At 46.2% G+C, this 27,462-nt stretch overlaps 2 protein-coding genes across 2 annotated transcripts in view; one reads left to right on the forward strand and one right to left on the reverse strand.

Annotated features, from left to right (window-relative positions):
* The window catches only part of PGM5 (phosphoglucomutase 5), a 196,325-nt gene extending 179,135 nt beyond the window's left edge, over positions 1-17,190 (forward strand). The window contains exon 11 of the mRNA XM_064580087.1: positions 15,702-17,190. Within this exon, the coding sequence (XP_064436157.1) occupies positions 15,702-15,791 (90 nt within the window). The 3' untranslated portion in view covers positions 15,792-17,190. The remainder of the gene's footprint in view (positions 1-15,701) is intronic.
* A 5,536-nt stretch (positions 17,191-22,726) lies between these two features.
* TMEM252 (transmembrane protein 252) lies at positions 22,727-26,803 on the reverse strand. The gene is made up of 2 exons (XM_045882209.3): positions 26,519-26,803; positions 22,727-22,964 (listed from the first exon to the last, which is right to left on the reverse strand). The coding sequence occupies exons 1-2, from the start codon at positions 26,794-26,796 to the stop codon at positions 22,727-22,729; spliced, it is 516 nt and encodes a 171-aa protein (XP_045738165.2). The 5' UTR covers positions 26,797-26,803.
* Positions 26,804-27,462: the final 659 nt, after the last annotated feature.

Consider the following 27,462-nt stretch of genomic DNA (forward strand, 5'->3'; position numbering starts at 1 on the left):
GCCACCCAGGTGCCCCAAAAAGGCAGTTTTCAAATAGTGTACCTGGAACAGAGAAACTTTTAAGGCATGAAGACAAATTGTTTTTAAACTTTTTTGAAAATGAGAAGGTCAGTCTAGGGTACTGAGATACCCCGCACCTTTGCAATTAAAATCAAGGCACTGACTGGTTCGGAGCTTAGCTCTGCCCCTTGTCTGCTGTGTGACTTTGAGCAAGTTATGTAACATCTCTGAGCCTCTGTTTCCTCATCTGTAAAATGGGGGTCATACCACTTACCTCATAGGCCTTTAAGAAGATTAACTCAAAACATGAATTAGAGTAGTGGTCTGAATGTAGTACTCAGTCTCAGCTATTAAAAATTGTTCGGGGCACCTGGGTGGCTTAGTTGATTAAACATCTGACTCTTGGGCACCTGGGTGGCTCAGGTGGTTAGGCGTCTGCCTTCGGCTCAGGTCATGATCCCAGGGTCCTGGGATCGAGTCCCACATCGGGCTCCCGGCTCAGCGGGGAGCCTGCTTCTCCCTCTGACCCTCGCCCCTCTCGTGCTGTTTCTCTCTCGCTCACTCTCTAAAAAATAAATAAAATCTTTAAAAAAAAAAAAAACAACATCTGACTCTTGATCTCAGCTCAGGTCTTGATCTTCGGGTCAAGTTCAAGCCCCACGTGGGGCTCCAGGCAGGGTGTGGAGACTACTTAAAAAAAAAATTGCTAAAGAAGAATCAAAACTTTAGAACCCAAGGCACAAACTATGGATGAAGGCAAAAGGAAGCATTTCTTCTTCCCAAGATTTTGGCAAAGCCAGTGAATCAATTCTCCATCTGGCTGTGGAGCCAACTCTGTTGCCTTTGACCTAAACCCAGCGGTGAAACATAACATTTTCTGGCTTCCAAGACTGCTGAGGCAAGAGCAGGCCTGAATTTGATGTTCGTGGGCCGAGGGCCATCCCTCCCACCCCCCACCACTCCAGCAACCCTCAGTTTGTTTCCTGAGATTAAGAATTCCTCATATCAGTGAGGTCATATGTTTTTCAGCTGTGTGGAAGCTGTGTATTTAGCAAGCAAAGCCTTGTGGCCGCCTTCGGTGACAGAGCCCTGAATGCAGGGCTGGGGATGCTGCCGAGGGCCATGTTGTATCTCGTTTCATGTTTATGACAACCCTGTGAATCAGGAATTATTATTAGCCTCCCAATTTCAAGATGCAGACCAGAGAGATGAAGAACCTTGTCTAGTAAGTGTCAGAGCTGGAATTAAACCCACGCCTGACTGATTCATGCATTCAACCCACAAACTATGTGGTCTCCCATTTCACTTACGCCTGAGCTGCCTTTCCCCACCTAATGAATAGTCAAGCAATGGATCAGCCCAAAGCACTGTTGAGATTGCTTGCCTTTTACTCTGGCCAGCTGTTATTGCTTAACAAATCACCTCCAAACTTAACAGCACACTACAACGATTTCCGCATGCACATGGTCCCTATAGGTCAGGAATTTGGTCATGGCGGAGTGGGATGGCTTACCCCTGCTCCATGATGTCTGGGGTCTTCCATGGGAAGACTAGAAGGTTTGAGAGGGACTTAAATGGCTGGGATCTGGAATCTTCTGGAGGCCTCTTCACTTTTTGGCCATGGGAGAATCAGACTTCTTACACATAGCGTTGCTCAGGGCAGTATGGGAAAGCTGCAGAACCTTCTGTGACCCAGGCTCAGAAGTCATATACCAGCACATCTGCAACTCTATTGGTTGAGCAAGCCTGCTAGGTTTCAAGGGAAGAAGGACTAGACCCCCACCTCTTAATGGGAAGAATTTCAAAGGATTTGAACCCATGTTTTAAAACCGCTACTTTGGAATCTTATCCTTCAAATTGGCTTCAGAATATCAGATATAATAAAGATGGCCCCACACCTAAAAGCAAAAGATGGCTCAGCAGCATAGAGTTTCCAAGGCACATTCTTTTTCTTCCTACCTTCTGATTTGGAAACTGTTTTAGTTTTAGTTTTTTGTTTTGTTTTTTGTTTTAAAGATTTTATTTATTTATTTGACAGAGACAACAGCAAGAGAAGGAACACAAGCAGGGGGCTGGGAGAGGGAGAAGCAGGCTCCCCGCGGAGCAGGGACCCCTATGCGGGGCTCGATCCCAGGATCCTGGGATCATGACCTGAGCCGAAGGCAGATGCTTAATGACTGAGCCACCCAGGTGCCCCTGGAAATTGTTTTTGAAATTCTTTCCCCACTTCATTTTAGGGAATAGTGTTTTTATCCATCAGAATGGGATGGATAATGTCATGGTAACCAATAATTCCGAAATCTCAGTGTCTTAAAACCACCAGGGAAAACTAAGGTTTATTTCTTACTCACATTATATATTCACCACACCTTGGTGGTGCTCTCCTCCATGTTGCTTGTCGTCTAGGGTCCGGGCATCTGGAACATTGCTGGTTATTATAATCAGAAGAGCTTTGACTGAAAGCGACCACATCTCCTCCACTTTTTTTTTATTATTATTATGTTAATCACCATACATCACATCATTAGTTTTTGATGTAGTGTTCCATGATTCATTGTTTGCGTATAACACCCAGTGCTCCATGCAGAACATGCCCTCTTTAATACCCATCACCAGGCTAACCCATCCTCCCACCCTCCTCCCCTCTAGAACCCTCAGTTTGTTTTTCAGAGTCCATCGTCTCTCATGGTTCATCTCTCCCTCCAATATCCCCCCGTTCATTCTTCCCCTCCTGCTATCTTCTTTTTTTTTTTTTTTAACATATAATGTATTATTTGTTTCAGAGGTACAGATCTGTTACTCAACAGTCTTGCACAATTCACAGTGCTCACCATAGCACATATCCTCCCCAATGTCTATCACCCAGCCACCCCATCCCTCCCACTCCCCACCACTCCAGCAACCCTCAGTTTGTTTCCTGAGATTAAGAATTCCTCATATCAGTGAGGTCATATGATACATGTCTTTCTCTGATTGATTTATTTCGCTCAGCATCACACCCTCCAGTTCCATCCACGTCATTGCAAATGGTGAGATTTCATTCCTTTTGATAGCTGCATAATATTCCATTGTGTATATATACCACATCTTCTTTATCCATTCATCTGTCAATGGATATCTTGGCTCTTTCCACAGTTTGGCTACTGTGGGCATTGCTGCTATAAACATTGGGGTGCACATACCCCTTTGGATCCCTACATTTGTATCTTTGGGGTAAATACCCAGTAGTGCAATTGCTGGATCATATGGTAGCTCTATTTTCAACTTTTTGAGGAACCTCCATACTGTTTTCCAGAGTGGCTGCACCAGCTTGCATTCCCACCAACAGTGTAGGACGGTTCCCCTTTCTCCGCATCCCCGCCAACATCCGTCGTTTCCTGACTTGTTAATTTTAGCCATTCTGACTGGTGTGAAGTGGTATCTCATTGAGGTTTTGATTTGGATTTCCCTGATGCCGAGCGATATTGAGCACTTTTTCATGTGGCTGTTGGCCATTTGGATGTCTTCTTTGCAGAAATGTCTGTTCATGTGTTCTGCCCATTTCTTGATTGATCATTTGTTCTTTGGGTGTTGAGTTTGATAAGTTCTTTATAGATTTTGGATTTATCTGATATGTCATTTGCAAATATCTTCTCCCATTCTGTTGGTTTTCTTTTGGTTTTGTTGACAGTTTCTTTTGCTGGGCAAAAGCTTTTTATCTTGATGAGGTCCCAATAGTTCATTTTGCCCTTGCTTCCCTTGCCTTTGACGATGTTTCTAGGAAGAAGTTGCTGTGGCTGAGGTCAAAGAGGTTGCTGCCTGTGTTCTCCTTTAGGATGTTGATAGAATCCTGTCTCACATTGAGGTCTTTCAACCATTTGGAGTCTATTTTTGTGTGTGGTGTAAGGAAATGGTCCAGTTTCATTCTTCTGCATGTGGCTGTCCAATTTTCCCGACACTATTTGTTGAAGAGACTGTCTTTTTTCCACTGGACATTCTTTCCTGCTTTGTCGAAGATTAGTTGACCATAGAGGTGAGGGTCCATTTCTGGGCTCTCTGTTCTGTTCCATTGATCTATGTGTCTGTTTTTGTGCCAGTACCATGCTGTCTTGGTGATGACAGCTTTGTAATAGAGCTGGAAGTCCGGAATTGTGATGCCGCCGGCTTTGCTTTTCTTTTTCAACATTCCTCTGGCTATTCGGGGTCTTTTCTGGTTCCAAACAAATTTTAGGATTATATGTTCCATTTCTTTGAAAAAAGTGGATGGTATTTTGATGGGCATTGCATTGAATGTGTAGATTGCTCTAGGTAGCATTGACATCTTCACAATATTTGTTCTTCCAATCCATGAGCATGGAAAGTTTTTCCATTTCTTTATGTCTTCCTCAATTTCTTTCATGAGTATTTTATAGTTTTCTGAGTACATCTCCTCCACTTTTAACCCAGTGGCTGGAAATTGTTAAAAGGCCCTACCTGGCCATAGAAGGACCTGGAAGCTCAGCCTTCTGTGTCAGGGAGGAGAGGAACACCAGGTACCAGTGTGTGCTCTAATGGGTACCAAAGTGACTGACTAATGCCATTAAAGAAATGGAGGTTACAGTTGTTATCATGAATAGTTTTTCTGAGCCTAGACCTGCGAGGGCTTTGGAACCAAATATTTGTTAACTAATCTTTTTGAAGTGTACAAATGTGAACTAGTTTGGGGGTGCCTGGGTGGCTCAGTCAGTTAAGCGTCTGCCTTTGGCTCAGGTCATGATCCCAGGGTCCTGGGATCGAGCCCCATGTCGGGCTCCCTGCTCAGTGGGGAGCTTCTCCCCCTCCCTCTGCCTGCCGCTCCCCCTGCTCATTCTCTATCTCCCTCTGTCAAATAAATAAATAAAATCTTAAAAAAAAATGTAAGCTAGTTTGGATGAATGTGAATCACTATGTGAATGTGTTCAGATTCTCTTACACAAACCAAATGCAAAAGTCCAGTGAACACCACACATCTGGGGATGTGGGGAGGCCAGTGGGGGGCTCCCAGCGGGCTGGGGTTTCATGATCCTGAAGTGCACCTTGAGGAAAAACCCACAACTACCTGTATCTAGGAATCACTGGTCTTTAGGGATACCCCCCATTGTCCTGGTACAGGTTGCATATTGGGCCCTGGGTTGTTGTGTAGCCATAAAGCCCAGATGCCCTTCCAGGGTGAAGAGGATTAAGATATGGCTTGAGCACATCTTGAAGCCCAGTTGGGACCTTTCTGGTAATATACCCATAGATCTCTTCTCCATGTGAAGACACACTCAGGAGCAAAAGCCATGCTCAGAAGCGGCCCTGTGGATGTGTGTCACCCTCACACCCACACACCTCCTACCCACCACATGACTTAGAGCAGCCAGCTTCCTGTGACAGGGCATTCACCCCATGGCGAACCCTGGAGTCAGAAATTCAAATGGCAGGCAAATAACTCACCAGTGTGCATAGGACAGCCAGGCATAAAACAGGGAATTGTTGGTTAGAACTGGCGTGCCATCTAAAGGCAGTCAATTCATATATATATATATTTATACACACACACACACACATTATGGGCTAGCAAAAATAAGAGATGGAAGAGGAGATTGGGTGGCCGTGGACTGCCACCTTGCATACCCCAGCGTGGCCTTGTGAGTGGCATGGCCGGTGCTCTGGGGTTAGCTCCATTCAGTTCCTGGTTTGGAGGATGACAGCGATGCTTACCCACCCCTGCCCCCACTGTGTGCCATGCCTGTTCTGAGTGTTTCCTGTTCATTAGCTCATTTCATCCTCACAGCTGCCCTGTGGGTCAAGGCCCCCTATTTTGTGTACAGAGCATGAAGGCTTATGGAGGGTAGGTGCCTTACAAGCTCGCACAGCTCGCAAGGAGTAGGGCCCGGCCATTGGGCTTCAGAGCCCATGCTTGTAACCAACCTCTGGACTGCTCCTTCTAGAATAAGTAGCATGACACTTTTTAAGTGTGGTTTTCACACCTGGGTACACATCAGAATCACTTGAGCTTGCCGGGGCTCTACACTCCCTGACTGGTCCCCAGATGCACCAAGAGGACATCGCCATCATGGGAGCCCAGAGTAGCATCCATGATGCTTCTCCCCTCGTACTTAGGTAACAGTCTTCTGACCAACCTTTGGGGAATTTCTTTTGAAGCTTTTAACACATCTCTCAGGCGCAAGGCTTCCTGGGATCCAAATGCAGAAAGCCAGGCTGAACCTCATTATTGTTCCATCCCTAGGAACCATGTTTTTAAGAAGTAACTTATGACCTAGACCATGGTTTTTGGAAGTGGTTGGAACAGAGGGACAAAGAGGAGGTGAATGCTTTCAAGGAGAGTCCTTTGAGCAACACCAACTGGACAGTGGTCCTTTTTTTTTTTCTTTAACCCTGCTTTCCATCATGCGGTGTATTTCTGCTAACAATTCCGGGAGTGGCAGTAGTGGGGTGGGCAACCGTACTTTCCCTCTGAATTGGCAAGTGTGTTCCACATCAAGGAAACCTTTGAAGTCTGTTGTGAATATACCCAATGAAGAGAAATGTGGAAGACACAGTAGGGATGTCTGAGGAGGGTGGGCAGAAATTGTGGCGATCTGAACCAACTAGTCATTTCCCAGCCTGTCACAGTGTCTTTGATGGCAGAAAGGAGGCTTGAAAGGGAGAGGAGAGAGAAAGAGGGGGAGAGAAAGAGTGGCCAGGGGGCAGTTCTCTGAAATGTAAGTGGTCACATTTGCAGGTCGGTCTGTGTTTGCAGCACAGGATGAGGACGGGGTGCCAAGACTCTGCCTGATGCCTGTCATCGGTGCCAATAGATGCTGTCCAGTGGTTTGGCTCTGCCCCTTTAACCATCTCTGAAGATACTTCTGAGTCTGGAGCCAAATGGAGCTCACATTTGAACAAATAGGAAAATCAGCTTTGTGACTCTTCTGTTGTATTTTGGATTTGCAGTCTAGGGGCTGCCTTTCACCTCTTAAAGTCCACAGTCGCAGGAGTGGGGAGGGTGGTGGGGAAGGGGGCCGGGTCTGCCTGGTCAGTGTGGTTTCTAGTAGACTTGTCACTGTCGTCCCAAAGGGTTCGTGTAATTTCCACTTTGATTGAACTTCTTTGGGAGTGTTTCGTTAGCTGATATCTTGGGATGGCTCTCTGCCCCTCAGAGGAGAGCTTTTGTGGAGGCCGGGCTTCTGATGGTGACAAGATCGATGGTTCCCTCAGTGTCGGGCTCAAAATTCAGACCTACATGGTCATTTTTCACAGTCTCCATTTTGGCTAATTTTAGTTCTATTGTAGATCAAGACAGGTAGATGTGTTGCATGAAAAAGGAATTAAAGTCAGGGCCATGGTTGTACGGATTGTAATAAAGAGCAAAATGTTGCAGTGTTTAGCATTTCCACTTAATTTTTATTTATTTTTTTAAATTTATTTTTATTTGTTTAAATTCAATTTAACATACAGTGTATCATTTGTTTCGGGGGTAGAGGTCAGTGATTCATCAGTTGCATACAACACCCAGGGCTCATCACTTCAAGTGCCCTCCTTAATGCCCATCACCCTTAATTTTTATCAGCAAAAACATTTGATTTTGTTTTCAGTAATAATTCCTGTTCTAGATGTTTCCCAAATGGGTTTAAAATAGCCAGTCATTCTTCTTATCTAAAATCGGAGTTACTGTAGCCAGAGTGGCATCTAGCCTCTAGGGCACCCTTGTGCAAACTGTAAAAAGCGTCCAGGATGATGAGGCTGGTGGGTGGCATCTTAGTGGGAAGACAAAGGCACCCCTTCCTCTGGGAAGATACCGCCCCTCACCATCTTCTGAGATGGGCTTGGGATGGGTTTCCACCCCCACTTACCGCTATGGGCAGGAGCCCTTCTAAAGTGGGCTTGGGGATCACAGATCCCTGTCCTCGACTCTCTCTGTCACACTGTGTGAGTGTTCAGGATTTAAAAGGCACTATCATCAGAAAATGTCTCCAATGCTCCGATGTATTGGAAACAAAGTCAGAGGATGACTCCAAGTTTATAATCCTAACAGGTACGAATTGCTCTACAACTCCTGGGATGCAAGAAATGTCACACTGCTCTGTTGTACAGATCAGACGGTCTCTAACTTGGTCACCCCAGCCTGAGTTGTCAGGAAGCTCAGCAGTGGCCATTTGGGGCTCCGTCCCTTTTCCGCAACATCGAAGACCGTGCAGAAGGGACAGAGGCCTGGAGAGGGTGCTCGCCATCCTGGGGAGAATGCGGGTTTCCTCAGCTGCTCTGTGACATCACATCTGTGTGTTGTCCCCACCATCTGTCTGGGGCATTGCTCTGGGCAGGGGCACGGGCTCTTTAACTCCGTGGTCCTTGCCACTGCCCACAGGCCTCCCTCCCTCCTCGGCATTGCTGATCCAAGGGGGCTCAGGTTTCCCACCATTTCCCGAACACAGAGTCCTTTTCCTCTCCTGTATTCCTGGGTTTGACAGCTTTCCTTTGCTTTCAGCTCTGGATGATGAAGCCTTCACCCCAGCCCTTGATCCACATTAATACCTAGTGTTAATTAGAATCCCCCAAGAACCTAGTAACCCTTCCCAAGTGGAGAGGGGTTCCTGGCCTAAGAGACACGAAGCCTGGCCTCTCCCTTAGGTTGAGGAGCAGGCAGGTGGGGAAATTGATGGACAGTTTCATCTCTTCCTGCTGGATCTTCCTGATGAAGGGGGTACAAACACAGGGTAGTTTCTCAGTAACCACACACTGCGTTAAACACTGGACAACTCACCTGATTACCTAATTTCCCAAACCCGCCATTTTCTTTAGCAACTCTTATGGGCAAGACACATATTGTAGGGAAACCAACATCCGTAAGAAAACTCTGCCTTCCAGTAGCTTAGAGTTTAGTGGGAAGTGTGTAGAGGAAGAGAGAGCGGGGTAAAAACAACTCTACAAATTCCTCTAAGTGAAGATGAGAAGGAATCAGCAGAGAAGCAAGGGAGTGTCTGGAGAATGGAGGGAGCCTAGCTGGGTGGGGTGGGGTTGTCAGAAGATCTCAACCTGACAGATCGACCGTGTGGAAGTGGAGACGAGAGGCGGGTGGGCTGCCTCAATCTGGAAGGGGGGTGTCACAGTTTCAGGGATGCAGCGGCGTGAGACAAGGGGCAGGCAGCGGACTGAGGAGGGCTCGTGGCAAGGAAGGGCAGCGTCATTTCCTGTGGCTGCTGTAACAGTCCCCCCAGACTGGGGGGTTCCAAACAATAGAAATGGATCTCTCCTGACGATGGACTCTGAAAAACAAACTGAGGGTTCTGGAGGGGAGGGGGGTGGGAGGATGGGTTAGCCTGGTGGTGGGTATTGAGGAGGGCACATTCTGCATGGAGCACTGGGTGTTGTGCACAAACAATGAATCATGGAACACTTCATCTAAAACTAATGATGTAGGGGCGCCTGGATGGCTCAGTTGGTTAAGCGACTGCCTTCGGCTCAGGTCATGATCCTGGAGTCCCGGGATCGAGTCCCGCATCGGGCTCCCTCTGACCCTCCTCCCTCTCATGCTCTCTCTCTATCTTTCATTCTCTCTCTCTCAAATAAATAAATAAAATCTTAAAATAAATAAATAAAACTAATGATGTAATGTATGGGGATTAACATAAGAATAAAAAAAATTATTGCAAAAAAAAAAAAAAAGAAATGGATCTCTCCTGGCTCAGGGGGTACCATTCTGAAATCGTGGGGTCTGCAGGCTGGCAACCCCTCTGGAGGCTCTGGGACAGAACGCTTCTTGCCTCTTCCTCCTTCCGGCAGCTGCTGACGCCATCGGACGTGGGGCTGCGTCACTTCCTCTTCCGGCCCCGCCTCCACTCGGCTCCTCTGTGCGTGTGTGTACGGGATCTCCCTCTGACTCTCTCTCGTGAGGACAGCCGTGATTGCATTTAGGGCCCAGCTGGATAATCCCGGAAAATCTCCTCATCTCGAGGTCTTTAACTTGATCACATCTGCAAAGAAGGTCACATTTATAGACTCTAGGGACTTGGGCCTGACATATTGGGGGCTATTATTCTGCCCACCAGAGGGAGTGAGACCCAGCCGTCAAGAGCCTGACAGCCCTGCCGAGAGGGGCTGAGGTAGCCTTGGAGGGAGCATCCGGGACTCGGGAGGGAGCATCCGGGACTCGGGAGGGATCATCCGGGACTTTTACGTGAGGGCGTCGTGAATGAGTCTGGTCCGAAGAGCTCGGCGTAGTGAGGCCGAGAACAGGTAGGGGATGCGGGCGACTGTGTTGAGGGAGCAATGGGACGAGGAGCAGTGAGTGGATGGGGAGCCACGGTGGAAATATGAGCGATGGGTTTGAACGTGAGGGGAGAGAGAGAGACTCACCAAAGAGCACTTCCGGCCCAGCTGTTGGAGACATTAGGGGGATGCCCTGGTGCGGCCCTGAGCTGAGTTGGTGAGGAAATTAATTTGGGTTCGCAAGAAGTTCTGTTTTTATAAGGAAAGAAGCTTTTTCTCACTGGTGGTAAAAAGCTGGATTTGGGTGAGTTCACTGGATTAATGTAACTTTGTCTTAATTCGTTTTAAAATTTTGATTCGTTTTAGGACTCACCGAGACCAAGGTTAGCTCAAGAAATCCAAGGTCCAGGAGACCAGACCCCGAGCAGAGTTACAGGCTCAGCCCCCTAGGCAGGAGGGAATGGACCTTTACTTGGGAGATTATTGGGATTCACACCATTCTTTTCTCTCTACCAACTCTTCATTATTTCCCTCTGCTCTCTGGTTTCTTTCTGCTTTCTTGCAACTTTCCGTCGTCTTTCTCAGAGTCCCTGTTTTCTTACAACCCCTGGATTACCATGGCGCCTTATACCCTCATGGCTAATCGATTATAACCTCGTGGTTAATTTAGCTCCCACTGCTAACTGGCTCATTGTTTCATTACCTATCAGTTTAACCGCTGAGGGAAAGAATCTGATCAGCTGGCTCAAGTTTTGTCCCTGGCCGTCTGGCAGTTGCTGGCCAGCCTCTGATGGCTGCCTAAAGGTCAGGGGCCCGCTCCTGGTCCAGTCAGCTGTGGCCAGGGGGTAGAATTGTGTGATGCAAGCAAGAAAACTGAGCCTGGGGCTGGAGCGAAGAAGCTAGACAGGTACAGGAATCAGCACGCCTTAGAGCAGTGGTTTGCAAAGTGTGGTCGCTGGATCCCCAACATCAGCATCACCTGCACCTTGTTAGAAACGCACGTTCTTAGGCCCTACCTCAGACCTCTTGGATCAGGAGCTCAGGGAGGGGATCAGCAGTCTGCGCTTTGACAGACCCTCCCGGTGATTCTGATGCATGCTGAAGTTCGAAAACCACTGCCTTAAACGAAGCAAAGAGCATATAGACTAAAACCAAATGTTGGGATGAAATCATGAGAGGAGGTCAGGCCGCTCAGTGGGGGTGTTGATGCAAGCTACCCTTAAGAATGAGGAGAAAGTGGCATTTGTTATAAATTCCTATTTTATTGGCACTAGAAGGTCTGTGTCTTCTGCTGGTGAGTGATCTGCCTTCTCTTGGGTGGTATTATCTGCCCCAAATGAGGAGCTAAGATGAGTACTATTATCCCGCACCCTTCTCCCCGCACCCACACTTCCCTGACCATCCGAATGCTCCCTCCTCCTCAAGGCCAGCCCAGCGCTGGGTTCCCTCCACAAATTCTGACAAATCTGGCTTAATAAATGATGGTGTTTCCAGTTAGGTTTTGTTTTTCTCCAAAAAATCCGTTAACTACTTACTTTGAGTCTTGGGATATTCAGATCATTTACACCTCTCCTGTCCATTGCTGGTCGGGGGGAGGTCATTTGGTTAGGGTTTGTTTTTATGGCCCTAATTTGCATGCACATGGATCAGAACCACCACCACAGCAACATAAAGTAAGAGGAGATGGGAGGAAGAGTGAAAGGAAAAACCCTCTCTGTGCTTCCAGGGAACACGAATAGGTTAAAACCTAATACAGGACCGGGCTTAGGGTGAGGTTAGCTAGATGCAAAATTTGAAGAGGCACTGAAACACGTCAGCAATCAAATGAAGTATTGCAGTGCAGTATTTTTAAAAATCAAAATCAATGCAGTTAAAACCTGTAATAAACAAAGCATCCAAATTTTAAGTCGAGACAGGCTCCTAATCCCTCTTTAGCCTGGTTGGCTTATTACCCGGAGATGGCAACAAATATCCTCCCAACTGTCCAAGATGGAGGAAGGACATTGGAGCCCGAGTGAGAGTGCTGTTGGATGGATACGCTGCCAACTCAGTTTGCCACAAGAGAGGCACTCACCGTTCCTTACTCTTGAGCAGAGAAAAGCTATGTCAAGTACTTCCTAGAAAGAAGATGCTACATTCCTAATTCATTCAAGTCTCAGTTTATTCTCTTTATTCACAAAGAGTGGTCTCGGAACGTCTAATACATTCATCTAACCAGCAATGCTCTCCTGTTCTTGGTCAGTGTAGATGGCTGGTCAGTCCTGTCTGACCCCTCCTCTGAGGTGGGACTTGTCTGGTGCAGTAGGTGACGGTCCCACTGTTCCCTCATCTCTCCTCCTTCACCCTTTTATCCACTCTGTTCCCCTCTCATTCCTTGTATTCTGGTTTTGGGATGGAAAGAGCAGTAGAGGAGGTGGTACTCTGTTCTTAGCTCAGCCACCAAACAGACATGGGCCCCTCATGGCTCCTGTCTGTGCTTCAGTTTCGTCTGTAACAAGAGAATCTCAAAACTAGATCACCCCGTGTTCCTCTCTGCTTCTCAAGCTCTGTGCTTCCAGTTCTACCTCAGATATTTCACAGCCACAAGCTTCTGTTAACTCCTCGTCTCACTCCCGATTCTGAGGGCCTTTCCACTTGTCTCAGGATAATTCATCTCCCCTTGCTCCTTTCCATGATGGATGGTGGATGATAGGAGAGAGGAGTCTGGGATTCCCATGTATCAAAGCTGTGATTTCTGGAGACAAACAGGACCGCAAAAATCCTGACACTGTTTTGCATTGTCATTATCTCTCTTGAATAGATTCCCATTCGTATTTCATCAGTAATGTTCACCTTTAATTTCTTTATAGTGAGCGGGAACTAAAAGACACTTGGGAAGCAATCTGAAGAAAGAATTTTCTAGACTTTTTTTTTTATTCCTCTCCAGTGTTTCACTGTATCTCACTCATATTAATTTCACAAGAGTAGCTAAGTGCCATTACCTAATTCTTTCCAGAACATTCAACTTAATTTTCGTAGAAAGAACCCTTCCTGTGTATACTCATATCTCACTGGTTTACATGTAGTTTAAGTGCATATTCTGCAGAACTAGTGTAACTGGTGTTAACGTATTTAGGAACAAATTTAGCTGACTACTGATAAGCACATAACTCAGCTGCTGGAGGCAGAAGTAGGTGAGCATATTAGAAAGTGATGGACTGGTTCACAGACAGCTCCTGCGCTGTGGACATCAATCGGGATGTTTCACAGAAGAAATGGAAAGCAGAGCTTTATCATCCGAGTTCGGTGGAAATCCATTACAAGAACTTGGGCAGGGTTTACGGTATTGGTTAAAACTGTGCTTCCCTACCCTCTTGCCAATAGCTACCGTCACTTAAAGATGTAGAGTTGAAAGTCTTTGATGTTGAAATTCACAATGACATGAAACAAAACATGTCTTAATTTTTCAGTTCTTAAGTTTAAATTCGATTTCACTGCATTTTCTTAAATAGATGGGATAAAGTTTATCTTTATTTGCCCTCAAGGACCTCAGTTAAAGTGATTGATTTTTCACTTCATTCTTGTTCTCTGTCCTTATTTAACCTCCTTTATAGGTGTTAATGAAGAGTTATGTAGCCCAAAAAACCTGGGGGTGTGAGGAGAGGGAAGAGAAGACAGAAAAGGGAACGAAAGTTAATAATCTGATTTCCATACAAAATGGGTGCTTGGCTCCTCAAGGATCTAGATGCCCCTATATGGGCATCACTTGGAATATGGCCTTGCAAAATGTGCTAGTAAGAAATTTTTCTGGGCACCAGGAGGGTTATTAAAAGAACATAAAGCTTTCTGTTTCTGTATATCATGTTCATGGATACGGAAGCCGAGGGAAGTGCACTTGGCTTGTGCACTTGTGATGAAATGGCTCAAGACTCTCATCTCCCTTCTAGCTTCCAAGATTATATTTGAGCTTCTCTGTCTGGTCATCTTCACAGAGTAAGATGATTTCACCCATTTAGCCATAAGTGTGTTAAATCTTGGACTTACCTCTAGAACAATCTTTCCAAAGCACAGCTCTGATAGTGTCACCCCTTAACTCAGACAACTCCAGCATGTCCCCTTGCCTAATGAATTAAATCCTCACACCTTGCCCTGGCATTTCCATCCCTCCAAACAAGGCTTGCTCACTTGTTACTCAGGACTGCCGTATGTCTACACTCCATTCAGGACACACGGGCCTGCTTGTGCTTGTCCTCGGACCCTGGGCCTCGGCTTGTGCTCTTGTTGTCTGCTTAGAATGCGTGCATTCCCTTCATCCCTGTACCTTTTAGGCTTAGGGGAGGGTTGCAAGTAGCAGAATCCCCCTCTCCCATCTCAAAAATGACAGGTTTTATTTTCCTCAACATGGTATCTTGGTTTCTTCCCTTTTGCTAGTATTTCCCAAACTTCTCTTCCATCAGTATCCCTGTATTAGTATTTGTCCTTTAAATGGACTTACATTGTTTTCACTTGAATCTGTTTATTTATTATAGAAAGTTTGCATCTATGTGAAAAAAAAAAACAGTATCCCTTTATAAATAAAATTGAATTCACAAAAGTGAATTCAATAAGATATACAGTGATATTACCTACCATCTAGGTAATGCTTGCCTGAGGCATGCTCTGTTTGGGTTCATGTATTAAAGATTGGCAGCCAACAGAGTTTCTCCTTGATGAAATTAAGAGGATGGAAGAAGAATGGAAAACAGGGTGACTTTCTCACTGTTTTGTAGGTAATGCCATGTCCACGAACCATCTAGAATAATCTCCCGTATCATCTGTGTGTATGTTTTCCACACTTTGGAAAACAGTGCCTCTCCTCTGTGAAATGATTAGCAGCTAGAGGGCAAGAAGTGATTCTCCTCTCCATGTCCTTTGCCTTTCTGAGAATCTACTCCTTAGGCTTCTAAACCCCCCTCCTTCTGAGAGACACGGAGGCACCTAATGAACCACAGTGTTATTTGATGGGAAGAAAGGAGTAGATATTTCTGCAGCACTAGCCGATGGATTGGTCTGTCTTCTGTGAAACATCAAGATAGTAGGTTCTGCAGGCCTCTGGTCTTAGGCTGCAGAATGAGTGTGTTCCCTCAAACGTGTGTGTACGTGTCTGGGCAGGGTGTACATGCTGTGGGGAGAGAGTGGGAGAGGAAGACTGTGGCGTTTTCTGAACTTCCTTAATTCACAAAGCTCTGAAATGCCCCAGTGCTCTGAGAGTTGAGTTGGTGGGTTCCTGTCTGAGATCGGTGTTTTTGGGGAGCTGGACAAAACTCTGGAGACCATCTCCTCCCCTAGCCACCCCCCCCACCGCACCCTACCCACTCTACTCTCCTTCTGTGGATGAGGAACCAGGGTTTAGGGAACAGGTATCCAGCCAGCGGGAGCTCTGTCTTTAAGCTGCAAATTGGAGTTGAATCCAGATGCTTGTGACAGAAACCAATTACAGTGGCCCTCCTGTGACTGACGTGAGTTGTTCACAGACTTTTCCCCTCCTTTTCCAGGCTGTGCTGAGTCCTCTTATAGCCATCGCGCTGAAAATATCCCAGATTCATGAGAGAACCGGCCGGAGGGGCCCCACAGTCATCACCTGAATGGAGGAAAGATCAGTCACCAGGGCCAAAAGAGAGCGCTTGGCAGGAGACACTTCACCCACGCCTTCTTGCTACCTGTTTGTGCCTTTTATGACTTTGAAATACACACACACACACACACACACGATAATTTGCTGGTGGGTGGGGGAGGGGTGGGTGGGAAGAGAAAAAAAATCTGTTTTGTTTGGATTTGGGTCCGTTCCTCCAAATGCAACAGGGTCTTCAGTTGTCTGTTAAAGCTGCACTATCATTTGGTATCTATATTTTATCACACAAAGGACCCTCACCTTTTGAGAAAGAGTAAGTGGGCCGGGAAGGTGTCCATCATGGTGTTAGGTGAGGAAAGGTTCTAAACTCACGCACAGAGCGCAGTGCCAGAATTAGGCTCCCGCCACGCCACAGGTGCCGCTGGGCAGACCTAGGAAGACTCTCCTTGGCGTGGTGGAGGACTTAGCTTTTCATCCTGAGTCAGGTCTCCCAGGGGGAACATTGTGGGACTCCTCATGGCCTCTGGCCACCAGATGGCCCACTCCCCCTCCCTCCCATCCCCTGCCGAGTCCTGGTGCCACCTTCTCTGACATCGGAAGCATTCTACAGATCACCATGGCACACTTTCAAGGAAACACATCCAAGGGTGTTTACCTCTCTTGTTTTGTAAATACTACTATTCTAGCTCTTCAGCGGGCTGCATTCCTACAAATTCAGCCGTTCATTGTGCAGGTAGAAAGCCGTTTCTTGGCAAGACTCTGCAGATGAATGCCTAACATTTCACCGGCCCTCCCTTGACAACATCCCGTAGGGTCATACAGGGGTTTATATTCATTCCTCCTGGGAAGACAAAATACCACCATGTCTGCCATCTCTCTTTCTCTCTGCTCCCTTATCTCCCAGTAAGGGCCTGTTTTAAAGCAGTCATTGAGACACAGTTCAGATCTTACGGTGGCTCTACAAGGAGACCATGAAATGCTAGCCAAGTGGAGAACAGAGTGCTTGCTGGAAGAAGACCTTATTGGTGGTCGTTAAGGACCTGATGAGATAGGGGTGGGGGAGGGCGGCACCCCTGCCGGAAACCGGAAGTTCACAGCTGGCTCGCTTTGCCCAGGAGAAGGATACTGCAGCTCTAGCAGCCTCTGCCTGCACCCAGCCGGGACACTCGGTGCGTGGGACCTGTTTGCGTGTGTTTTGCTTCCTTGGGAACGACCCTCTCACTCACCCTGTCGTTAGCACAGATGACGTGGTGCACTTTGACTGTGAAGCAAGGGGCTTTTGCTGTAGTCAAGATGAGCGCAAGCAGGGAGACGTTCCTGGGAAGGGATTTGTGGCCACTTTCTATCTCTGCTTCTGTCAGAAACTTGCTCCGACATGTAGTAGCCAATAAAAAAGAAATTCCTGATTGCAACCTGACGCATGGATTGTGGATTTTTGCGTGTCTGTCTTGCCACGGGTGGTCACATTTTGATAAGTCTGTCTTTCAGAACACTGGCAAGGGCTGGCTTTTGTTGTTAGGACCTGGGAATTTATTACGTAAGTGGGACCAGAAAAGGCAGATGGCTCAAAACTGCCTTTGGGAGTCAGCAGAGACGAAATTGGCAACTGGTCTTTCATCGTAAGTATCTTCGTTTCATAATCACAGAGGGTGGCTTCGAGCAGAGATTCTAAAGTCATGGAATTTATCAGCCATGAATGTCATTTGCCTTAAAGCTTTACCTGGGGTCCGTGGTGGCCATCCATTGTACTACTCGGCTCTGTGTGCATCCACGCAGTTGGATGCGTTATAAAGCTTAGCTCCAGGTCAGAAAATAGGTATTTTTTTCTCAAGTTGCTGAATTTTGAATCATCTCTAGCTTCAAAGTTCAAATGTAAGGTAATCTTCATTTTAAAAATCTATTTTTTTTATTTCCAGCATGTGCGCCCAGCTGCCCAAGTATTCATTCATTCACTCATTCATTCAACAAACGGGCTGAACAACTACTCTCTGCAGAGTCCTGTTTGTGGTGCAGCGAGGAGATACACAAAACAGGATTCCTGCTCCTAGGAGCCTATAATGTGGACACGGCGGGCTAGGACATACATACGTGAAGAAGCGGGAGGACATGAATGTTCTACTAGAGGCACCAGCAATGTGCTATGGGAACACGCGGAGGGATTAGCTCTGAGATGGCAGGACACTAAGCACTTTATGGGTTTCCTGAAGAGTGGAGTTTCCTGAGACTTGTAATCATATATATGATTTCACGAGGGGTCCATGTAGCCAGAGCAAAGACAGAGTTGAGAGGTAGGATGGCTAGAGAGGATGCTTGCGTTGGGTCTCGGGAGAGAATGGCGCAGATGAGCGAGAGTGCAGGAAGCACAGAGGTAGAAAGAGCAGGTGGAGCACATGTTTGGGCCCAGCTATGGAAAGAAGCAGCTACACGGCCACCGATTTTTACAGAGCTTTTTCTTAGGTTGCCCAAGGGAAGATCCTGTGGTGGCTCTGGGACACAGCCTTTCTCTCTGGAACCTGCTCAAATTCACGTTGCCAAGGTATTTCTTCTTTATGTAAAATCCAAGCTTCTCTTGCTGAGCTATGCCTGCAAGTCCTCTTGTCTTCTCCTCGGGAGAGGTGGAAGGCAGGAAGTCACTTTTCTGCACATAATGGTCTTTATGTCTTAAAGATGAAGCTCCAGCCACCAGTCTTTCTTAAGAGTAAATGACTGGAGAGGTCCGAGACTTTTGTGGGGACCACAGGAGACAATCCTAGAGGAGAGGGTGGATGGAGTGTGGCAACTGTCAGGCCACTCTTGTGATGGGCTAATATCGAGGGGTTCACTCGCGACACCATGTGCCCCCAGGACAATGACAAGCAACAGTGTCTACAATGCAGCGGTTCCCAACCAGAGCAGTGTTTGGAAATGTTGTATACGTGCCAGGGAGGCATTTGAGGGGACGGGACCCCAGATTCTAAATACCCTACCAGGGGTCCGCCAGTCCCCTAGAACAAAAAATTGTTTTGCCTCATTCATGATTCTTGGGTTCATTAGCTGACCTTGAACATGGCAGGCAGCCATCATTAAAATGAGATGTTTATCCAGTATTCCTGATCCAAGGTGCAGCCTCTATCCACAGGATTCACGAACAAATAGTTTTTTATGGCATCTCAGGCTGAAGGGCTTGGACATGACCTGAAGGCTTTCTACACAGGAAGCCTCAGATCGATGACCAGTCCCACGGTGGCACAGTGGGCTGACGCTTGGCTGTGCTGAGCCAGTGTGCTCTGCAGATAATGTAGACATCCCCCGGGGAAGATGGTGTGCTGACTTCTGATTGGCCAGCTGTGGGTCAGTGTAAGGCATGGGATTTACTTTGGCAGTGATGGCCATCAGCCGTGGCAGGTGTGGGGAATTTGAAAAGCACCTGTGGGAGAGGGGCGTGCCCAACAGGTGACTCCATTTTATTGCTTGATCATGCATCTGGTAGTCTTGAAACACGTGGACACTGCCATCCCAGACACCTGCCTTGACAAGATTTCCCTCCCTGAGTGGAGAAGGGCTTGAGAAATCGTGCACCTTTCGAAATGATGTAACTGCCGGTAAATCAGTGTTTGGCCCTTCAACAGTTACAGACAGCAAGAGATGATCAGAGGTAGCAGAGCTTAGCGGATGCCTGTCCCACTCCCACCAGCTGGAGCCCTTATTGGTGGAAATGGCTCATGCAGTTGGCAGCCCACTTGGTATGTGAATCAGCCTAACCTGTCATGGAAAATTATAGAATATGATGAAGCTATGCATTATAAATCCACGTCTTTATCATTTTTTCATACTTTTAGCACCTAATAGGTGCCCTGCAATATGGGCGAGCTGGGGAGATACCTCACCGAAGACTCTGTGTTTAAGTAGAATCTTGAGGAATGGGTAGAACGGCCAGTAAAAGTACTTGCGAGTTTTGGAGTGGAGAGGTCAAAAATACACACGCTACATCTCGGATATGCAAAAGATGCAGCATAATGTATTCTATAACTGACCTTGTCATGCTCACCTTCTGGGGGATGGAGGGAGTACTTAGAGCCGCCACTCAGAGGAAGGTTATAAGATGAAAATAGTGGAGGAGCTGTCACCTCTGAGAATTTCCCATCGTCGTTGACAGGTGAGCCTACCATTCCCGTGTGAGAGAAGGGAATGAGCAAAGAACTGTAGTGAATATTTGCCTCTTCTTCACTCTCTTACAATGTCTGTGCCCTCCTTGCCATTCAGGGAATCGTGGTTCTCCATCCATCACCTCTAATTGTACCATAAACTTAAGGAGGAAGATGGGATACAATGTCTACCTCCTTGAGTAAGTACCCTAGGGGTGGCCAGTGAATTCTTATTAAGCACAACGGAACACTTTTGTTGTGACTTGCCCAGCGGGTTTTAATTGCTGGGCCTCTCAAAGGTAGGATTTGTTTGGAGTGACACCCGTGTCCTTGATGCTGGCTTCAGAGTACATCCATTTTCAAAAAAGCAATAAATGTCTATTAGTAGTACTTCTTTTCAGAAAGCAGCTGGCTTATCTTCTGAATCAATAGTTGGTGTTCGGTGATGTTTGGGTTTTCAAAAAGAATGAACTCATCTGGATGGTTTGTTAGTTCTGCATGGAGAATCAAACTTTGACTTATGTTCCCCTATTGATTTTTTTTTTCTGATGCAAAACAGAGATGAAAGAGAGGGAAGTTTGAGTACAAAAATTTACTGCAGTAAAGAGATCAAAACAATTTTCTTATGTAAACCAAAAATAACACGTTTCATATGACTACCAGAAGTTGGAAAAATCCATTTATGACCAATGCAAACTCTGGATGAAAGCCCAGTGACAGAGTTGGTTCAGGCCCCTGGATGTGTTCAGACCCCAGAGAAAATTTCAGGGTAACAGTCTCAGTAGAGGGATAGAAAGAGATGACAAGAGAGAAATAATAAATTGCATTGCTAAGAAATGGTCACCTTCCCATTGGACAGCCATGAGTGACCTTCATAACCAGTTACGCCCTTGAGGTCAAGGATTCAAATCCCAGATGCCCAAATGCATGTTTCATGTAAAAGGACCAGGATTTCCTTTCATGTGGCTTCCTGCGTATTTGTCAGGACATGCTTCATCTGTGCACTCGGCAAAAATGGGAAGAGGAGGCCATGGAGGCCCCATTCCATCTTGACAGCCCTTGAAAGCTCTTCATCCTCACCACCACTATTCAAACCCCCCTGTGCCCATTCACAGGGGGCTGCCTGTCACCAGTAGGAGCCACTATTCATCATCAATGGAATGATCAGAGAGAAGGAAACTGCACAAAGAGGTGGGGGCCAAGCTCCTACGCAGAAAACATGGAGGGCGTATTTACGTGTTAAAAGAGAACCCTATTATATGTCAACTATAGTGAAAAAATTTTAAGTCTTTTTTAAGTTAAAAAATATAAAAGAGAATGCTAGAGCAAGCTCTCTGGCTTCCCCAAGGGCTGTAAGGTATTGTACCAGTCCTGGGGCTCCACTTCCTGAGGGGGCCCACTTTCTGAAGCTGGAGAGAAGTCCAGACTGCTCCGTGGGAGAAGGGAGCTAAGACAGGGCTAACCTAGCACAAATGTTTGAAGTAAATACACTCTCTCATGCCCCTCTACTGGAAACAACTGTATGCTATGGGCAAAGTTTCTCAATGCCTCAAAGTCTCAGTTTATGCATCTGTAAAATGGGACTAACCATTGCACTTATTTCTGAAGGGTATAATGAGGGCTAAACAAAAAGCACAAAACAGTTCCCAGCACAGAATCCGTCATATAAAAGACATTCCATAATTGTTAGATAACAATCCTAGCATAAATTCCTCACTTGATTGAGGAAGAAACTGAGGCCCAGACAGATGAAGATTCTTGTCCAAGCTCTAAAGCATCAGGCTGCCTCTCTTCCCACTGTCCTGCCACCCAACATGTCCTCGTGTGTTAAAACATGTAATAAAATATAATAAAGCTGAGGACGAATCAGTGGGTTTTTTAAAATAAATGTCCCAAGCCTAAAAATGCATATGGGTCTGTATCTTGAGACCCCAAAGAATTTTCTGTTAAGGATCAAAGTAGTACAATATAGTCTCTTTTCTTTCAGATTCTAGAGATTTGCAGGGGGGATTTGTTGAAATACACATGGATATTTTAATGCCTTTGAAGATTTATGTCAAAATCTATATTAATACAACTTATGGCTAGTACAGTTTTCCCCTCTGAATTCTGTGTCTTATGGATTTTTAAGTATTCTGTCTGTCCCACTTGAGTCTCCAAGAAACCTTGTCATCTCTGCTGTACAACCAACCCGTTTTTAAGATATTCATTGAAAATTTTGTTTGAGCCATTTTGAAAGGACATATTATAGTTGTTTTCCACGTAGAAGTAAAATACACATAATTAAAATTAAGTAATATGAAGTAACATTCATGGCTTCCAAGAGCACATCTCCCACAATGCGAATTACAGTGTCACTCTGGTAATATGGTAAATGGGGAGAACTGTGACACCAGCCAACAAAACCCACAAATTAAACCACAATGACCCTTCGTTTCCAGCCTGCTTTCCTTCTGTGATTGTTGGGTGATGTAGTGCCTGAAGGCGCCTGGCTGCCCCTCGAGCAGCACCTATTCCTTCCCCCCTGGTGCTGAGGTGATGGGAGGGGGTTGAGTGAGAGCCAAAAGCGGTCCCAAAGCCCACCTGGGCTGGGGTTAGTGCGAATCCTTTGAAATGTTGCCGGCTGCTGACGACACCCTTCCGGAGCCCTTTCAGGCCAAGCACATCGGTCGAACTGCATGGCTGTCATCCCCAGCATCTCCTCGGTGAGCACTCCTGGGGATCCCGGAAGACACTTGCCCTCCCATAGTCCAGTGGCCACGTTTATTATCAGCAGCTGTAGCCCATGAAGGTGCATCCTGAGCACGAGGGAGTGTCCCCTGCTTCAGCATCCCTGGCTCTGCCTCTCAACATCCTGCAATGGTGTGGCTGCCGGCACCCTGCCTGCTACAGACTCCTCGTAGGAAGGTGGGGCCTCGGGGTGGGCATCCGTTGCATCCTCGAATTCAAGGCCCATCTCTGTGTACAGAGGTGGAGGAACATCCAAGGCGTCTCCCTCTGCAGGACAAGGTTGCTTCTCGGCATCAAGACTCTCTTCATATGCAGGAGGGTAGAAATCTGGCCTGGGGATCAAAATGCCACAAACGTACATGTGTTATTTAAGTGGTTAACGCCAAAGAGGCATATGCCTGCCTCTCTCAAATCACATTGTGTGAAGTGAAACTGTTAAGAAACATTGATTTTGAAACAGATGTACTTCTTCCCTGGCATCACCAGTTTTAAAAAAATGTGCCGCTCTTCCAGCAAAACCCTCCTTATCAGCCATCAGATGTGTGCCTCTATAGTCCTGTTTTTCCCAGTGGGTTATTCCAAGCTATTCCCTCTCTCTCCCTCATGGGAACCAGGGACTCTCAGTGTGAGATCGTCACCAGGGGGAGGGATGCGGGGGGGCCTCAGCTGCTCAACTTCCCTACACCCAGTTAGTCCATCCATGACCTTGTCCCCATTCACACACACCACATTCGTGCTCACTGTCTCAAATCCTCCTAGCCAACAAAATAATGAACGAAAACCAATGTATAAACTTGTCAAATCACTGTTAAACACCTGAACCCAATGTAGCATTGTGTGTCAACTATAGTCTAATAAAACTTTTTAAAAACCCAGCTCTTTGCTGTCTCCTCAACTGTATCGGTTGCTTCTCTTTCTTCTCACTCTTTCAAGTCTCAGCGACTAGTTTCCAAAAATACATACTCGTTTCTCAAACCATTTCAACCAACAACTTCATGTAGATTTCACTGGCCCCCCTTTCCATGCCAAAAGGTCAATGGCGAAAGGAGCCATTCATGCCAAAGGTGATGTATTCATTGGTCATCTTGCCCAATGCTGCTAATTGCTAAATCATTCTGGCTTCTCCACCATGAATGGGACTGGGGGTGGTGTGAGGTGAGGAAGAGTGAAGGCGAGCTTGATTGAGTTGTGTATTTATAGAGCGAATCCCTCAGTGCCCACAGGGAGTGTTTATGGTGCGTAACCACAACAGAACAGAGCCCACCACTTGTAGCCACAGCTCCATGCCAAATATTACCAGGCGCAAAGCCAGATAGCTGAGGGAGTGGTCTACTGTACGGCATAAATCTCAGCCTTCACTCAGAATAGCCAAGGCAGTGTCACGGGGCACACGTGTAAAGACATTGAAGACAGAAAGGTGAGCTGTTTCCCTGGAGTGATCTGAAAGGCTCCAGGACGACTGCCACCTGCCCCCAAATCCCATCCGGCTCTTCCAGTCCCATCTGCCCCTCCCCCACCATTTCGCATTCCCAGTGCCCTGAGGTCCACCATTGCACGCTCATTTGCTCTGATACCTCAATATGGGTCCCCATTTTGAATGCATATGCTTCTGAGAAATGCAACTTTTTCTTGACTGACTTCCTGGCCATTCTGGGTAAGCTGGGCATCTATTAGATGCAGTAGGAAGAGACAGTTCAATGGGGTGTCACGATAGCCATATCATGGATCCCTTTGGAATAACTTGGCATGGTGTGATGTTAGTAAATTTAAGCTGCCTCCTGTAGGCAATCAGGTACTCTTCTTTTTGAAAAGATTTTATTTATTTATTTGACAGAGAGCACAAGCAGGGGGAGCGGCAGGCAGAGGGAAAGGGAGAAGCAGACTCCCCGCTGAGCAAGGAGCCTGACAGAGGGGTCAATCCCAGGACCCTGGGATCATGACCTGAGCCAAAGGCAGATGCTTAACCGACTGAACGACCCGGGCGTCCCTGCAATCAGTTACTCTTATCAGGAATTCACACTCTGGAGGCAACCATCTAACATTTGTACAAGAAAAAAAAAGTCACTCAAGAAGCACCATCCGTGATCACTTTAGTTATTTTAATCTTTTATCAAACCCAGAGACCTTGCCAGTTAGTATAATAAACATTGGAAATGGGGTTTGGTTATTGTAATTAGTATTTTATTAATTAGCATAATAATGTCACAAATCAACCGTCATGGGTAAAATTATTTATGTTCAAGATACGTGGAGTAGCTAAGATATTTTAGATGAAGAGGGCAGAAGAATTTATAGAGTCTTATAGCCTGTGTCTTGAGGATGATGCCTGAAGTTTTATCCCTAAATGGTCCTGTGTTCAGCCAAGAATTAGGAGGGTTTGGTTGTCTGATACTGACCATAAGGTGAACTGAATTTTGTTTTATTGTAGTGAAATATATATAACATTAGATTTACCACTGTGTACAGATCAGTGTACAGATCAGTGGCATTCTGTACCTTATCCCTCTCCAGAACTTTTCCATCATCCCAAATTGAAACTCTGTACTCAGTAAACAATGAGTCCCCATTCCCTCCTCCCTGCTGACCCCAATAACCACTGTTTGCTTTTTGGCTATGAATTAATTTCACTGCTCTAGATATCTCATGTAAGTGGAATCGTACAGTATTTGTCTTTTTGTGAACGGCTTCTTTTACTTAGTATAATGTCTTCAGGGTTCATCCATGCTCTAGCATGTGTCAGAACGTCCTTCCTTTTTGTGGCCGGATAATATTCCATTGTATGGATAGACCACGCTTTGTTTATCCATTCGTCCACTGGCGGACAAACGGGTTGTCTCCATCTTTTGGCTATCATGAGGAATATTGCTATGAACCCTGGTGTACAACTATCTGTTCAAGTTCCCACTTTTAATTCTTTTGTCTACATACCCAGAAGTAGAATTGCTGGATCAAATGGTAATTCTGTATTTAACCTCCATGCCATTTTCCATAAAATGATTGCTCCATTTTACACTCCCACCAGCAGTGCACAAGGTTTTGGACTTTTTTTTTTTAAGATTTTATTTATTTATTTCAGACAGAGAGCCAGAAAGAGCACAAGCGGTGGGGGGAAGGAGGGTGGCAGAGGGAGAAGCAGACTCCCAGCTGATCAGGGAGCCCAATGCAGGGCTCAATCCCATGACCCCGAGATCATGACCAAAGGCAGATGCTTAGCCAACTGAGCCACCTGGTCTCCCCTAGGTTTTGGATTTTTGTATATTCTCGCTAACACTTGTTGTTTTCTGTTTTTATAAGTAAGAGCCATCATAATGGGTATGAGGTGGTAAAGTTAACTGAATTACCACTGGAATGTTAACTGCCTTGCCTTGAATAAATCTGTCATGCAAGGTGTGATCAGAACACCTAGAAAGACAGTAAGCTGGGACCTTACTGAGTTCATGAAGAGGTTGCAGGACTCATTCAGTGCCTGTTTGTTCATACAATGCCATTTGTATGGCAGAATTTGGTCTGGAACTTCCTTTCCTTATAACCTGGTAGCTGGATTATGGGCAATAACTCACCACAACCTGCCTCTAAGGACAGCTTCCATGATACAAAAAAAGAACCTAAGAGTTGGGCCCCTTCTATTGGCTTAGGTAGGTTTTCAATGTGGGGAGAAGTGGTTTTTCAGATCTAAATACCCTCTACTTCATGGTTTTCCCCAGAGGCAACACCATTCTTCCTAAGGACTAAGCCCAGAGTAATTTCCCGACAGGAAAACTTCAGTTGGAGACATACAGCCCTGCAGGACATGGGTATTTCTCCACAGTGGGATTAAGTTCATTCTGCTTTTCCAGAATCCGGCCCCATTGCAGCCTTCCTCATCCTCTGGCCTCCCCGTACATACCTGTCGACTGTGGCCAGGGGAAGTGCCCCATGAGAAAGTTGTCTTCTGAGCACATGGGAGAACACCCCTTTGCTTTCCCTTGCCTGGTGGTAGGTGCTCCAGAACATTCCACTCAGAAGGATCACAAACCCCAGTGGCAGAAGCATATAGGCCAGGATCAGGTTCCCTCGACAGTTGAATATCCATTCTGAGGAAATGAAGAAGGCCCCCAGGCAGATCATCAGGAAGCCCATCAGGAGGGCAAGGGCACAGAGAACGAGACTAGTTCTGTTCTGCATCCCTGCTCCTTTGGAACTCTTCCACTCCCCTGCTTCCTCGCTCAGAGAGAATGCTGTCATTAGCCAGCTCGAAGCTTTATATGCTCTGGGACCAACTGGCCTTTGGACAATTAAGTGAAGCAGGCACTTAGAGATTATTCATTAACCATTGGAAGTTACCGTAATATCCTTGGAGGATTAACCTAAAAACACAGCATTGTGTAATGCAGGAAGGAGTGGCTTCTCATTGTGGGCTTGCTCTTCTGAGCTGGGTGGGACCCTTAGCCAACCCCAGTTATGTGAGGGAAGGTCTCTCATCCTTTGATTAAAAGGGCACTCATCTCATAATCCCCATGGTGGGTAATTCCCCACTAATGCTAGAGAAATTAGTGTTTTTTTATGAACTAGCTATCTTCTTTGTGGTTTGGCAAGGGATCCTTTCCTGATTTCTTCTTTCTCTGTACGAAAGACATTTTTAAAGCTCCTAACAAGTTCATCTTGCCTCTCTCAATGGAACTCTATTGCCTTCACCCTATGTTACTGGAAAAATTCCCAGAGAAAAGCCCATGGGGTGAACTCTCTGATTCCTTCTCTGTTGAAAAGGAAATGAGCATCCACAGGAGGAGGAAAGAGAATTCTGTAGATAAGGATTGTAATAGAGTTTCGGGAATTTGGGGTGGGGATTTC

The sequence above is a fragment of the Mirounga angustirostris genome, unplaced genomic scaffold (assembly GCF_029215605.1).
Source record: "Mirounga angustirostris isolate CCGP_5_RB_7025 unplaced genomic scaffold, mMirAng1.0.hap1 SCAF_15, whole genome shotgun sequence".
NCBI lineage: Eukaryota > Metazoa > Chordata > Mammalia > Carnivora > Phocidae > Mirounga > Mirounga angustirostris.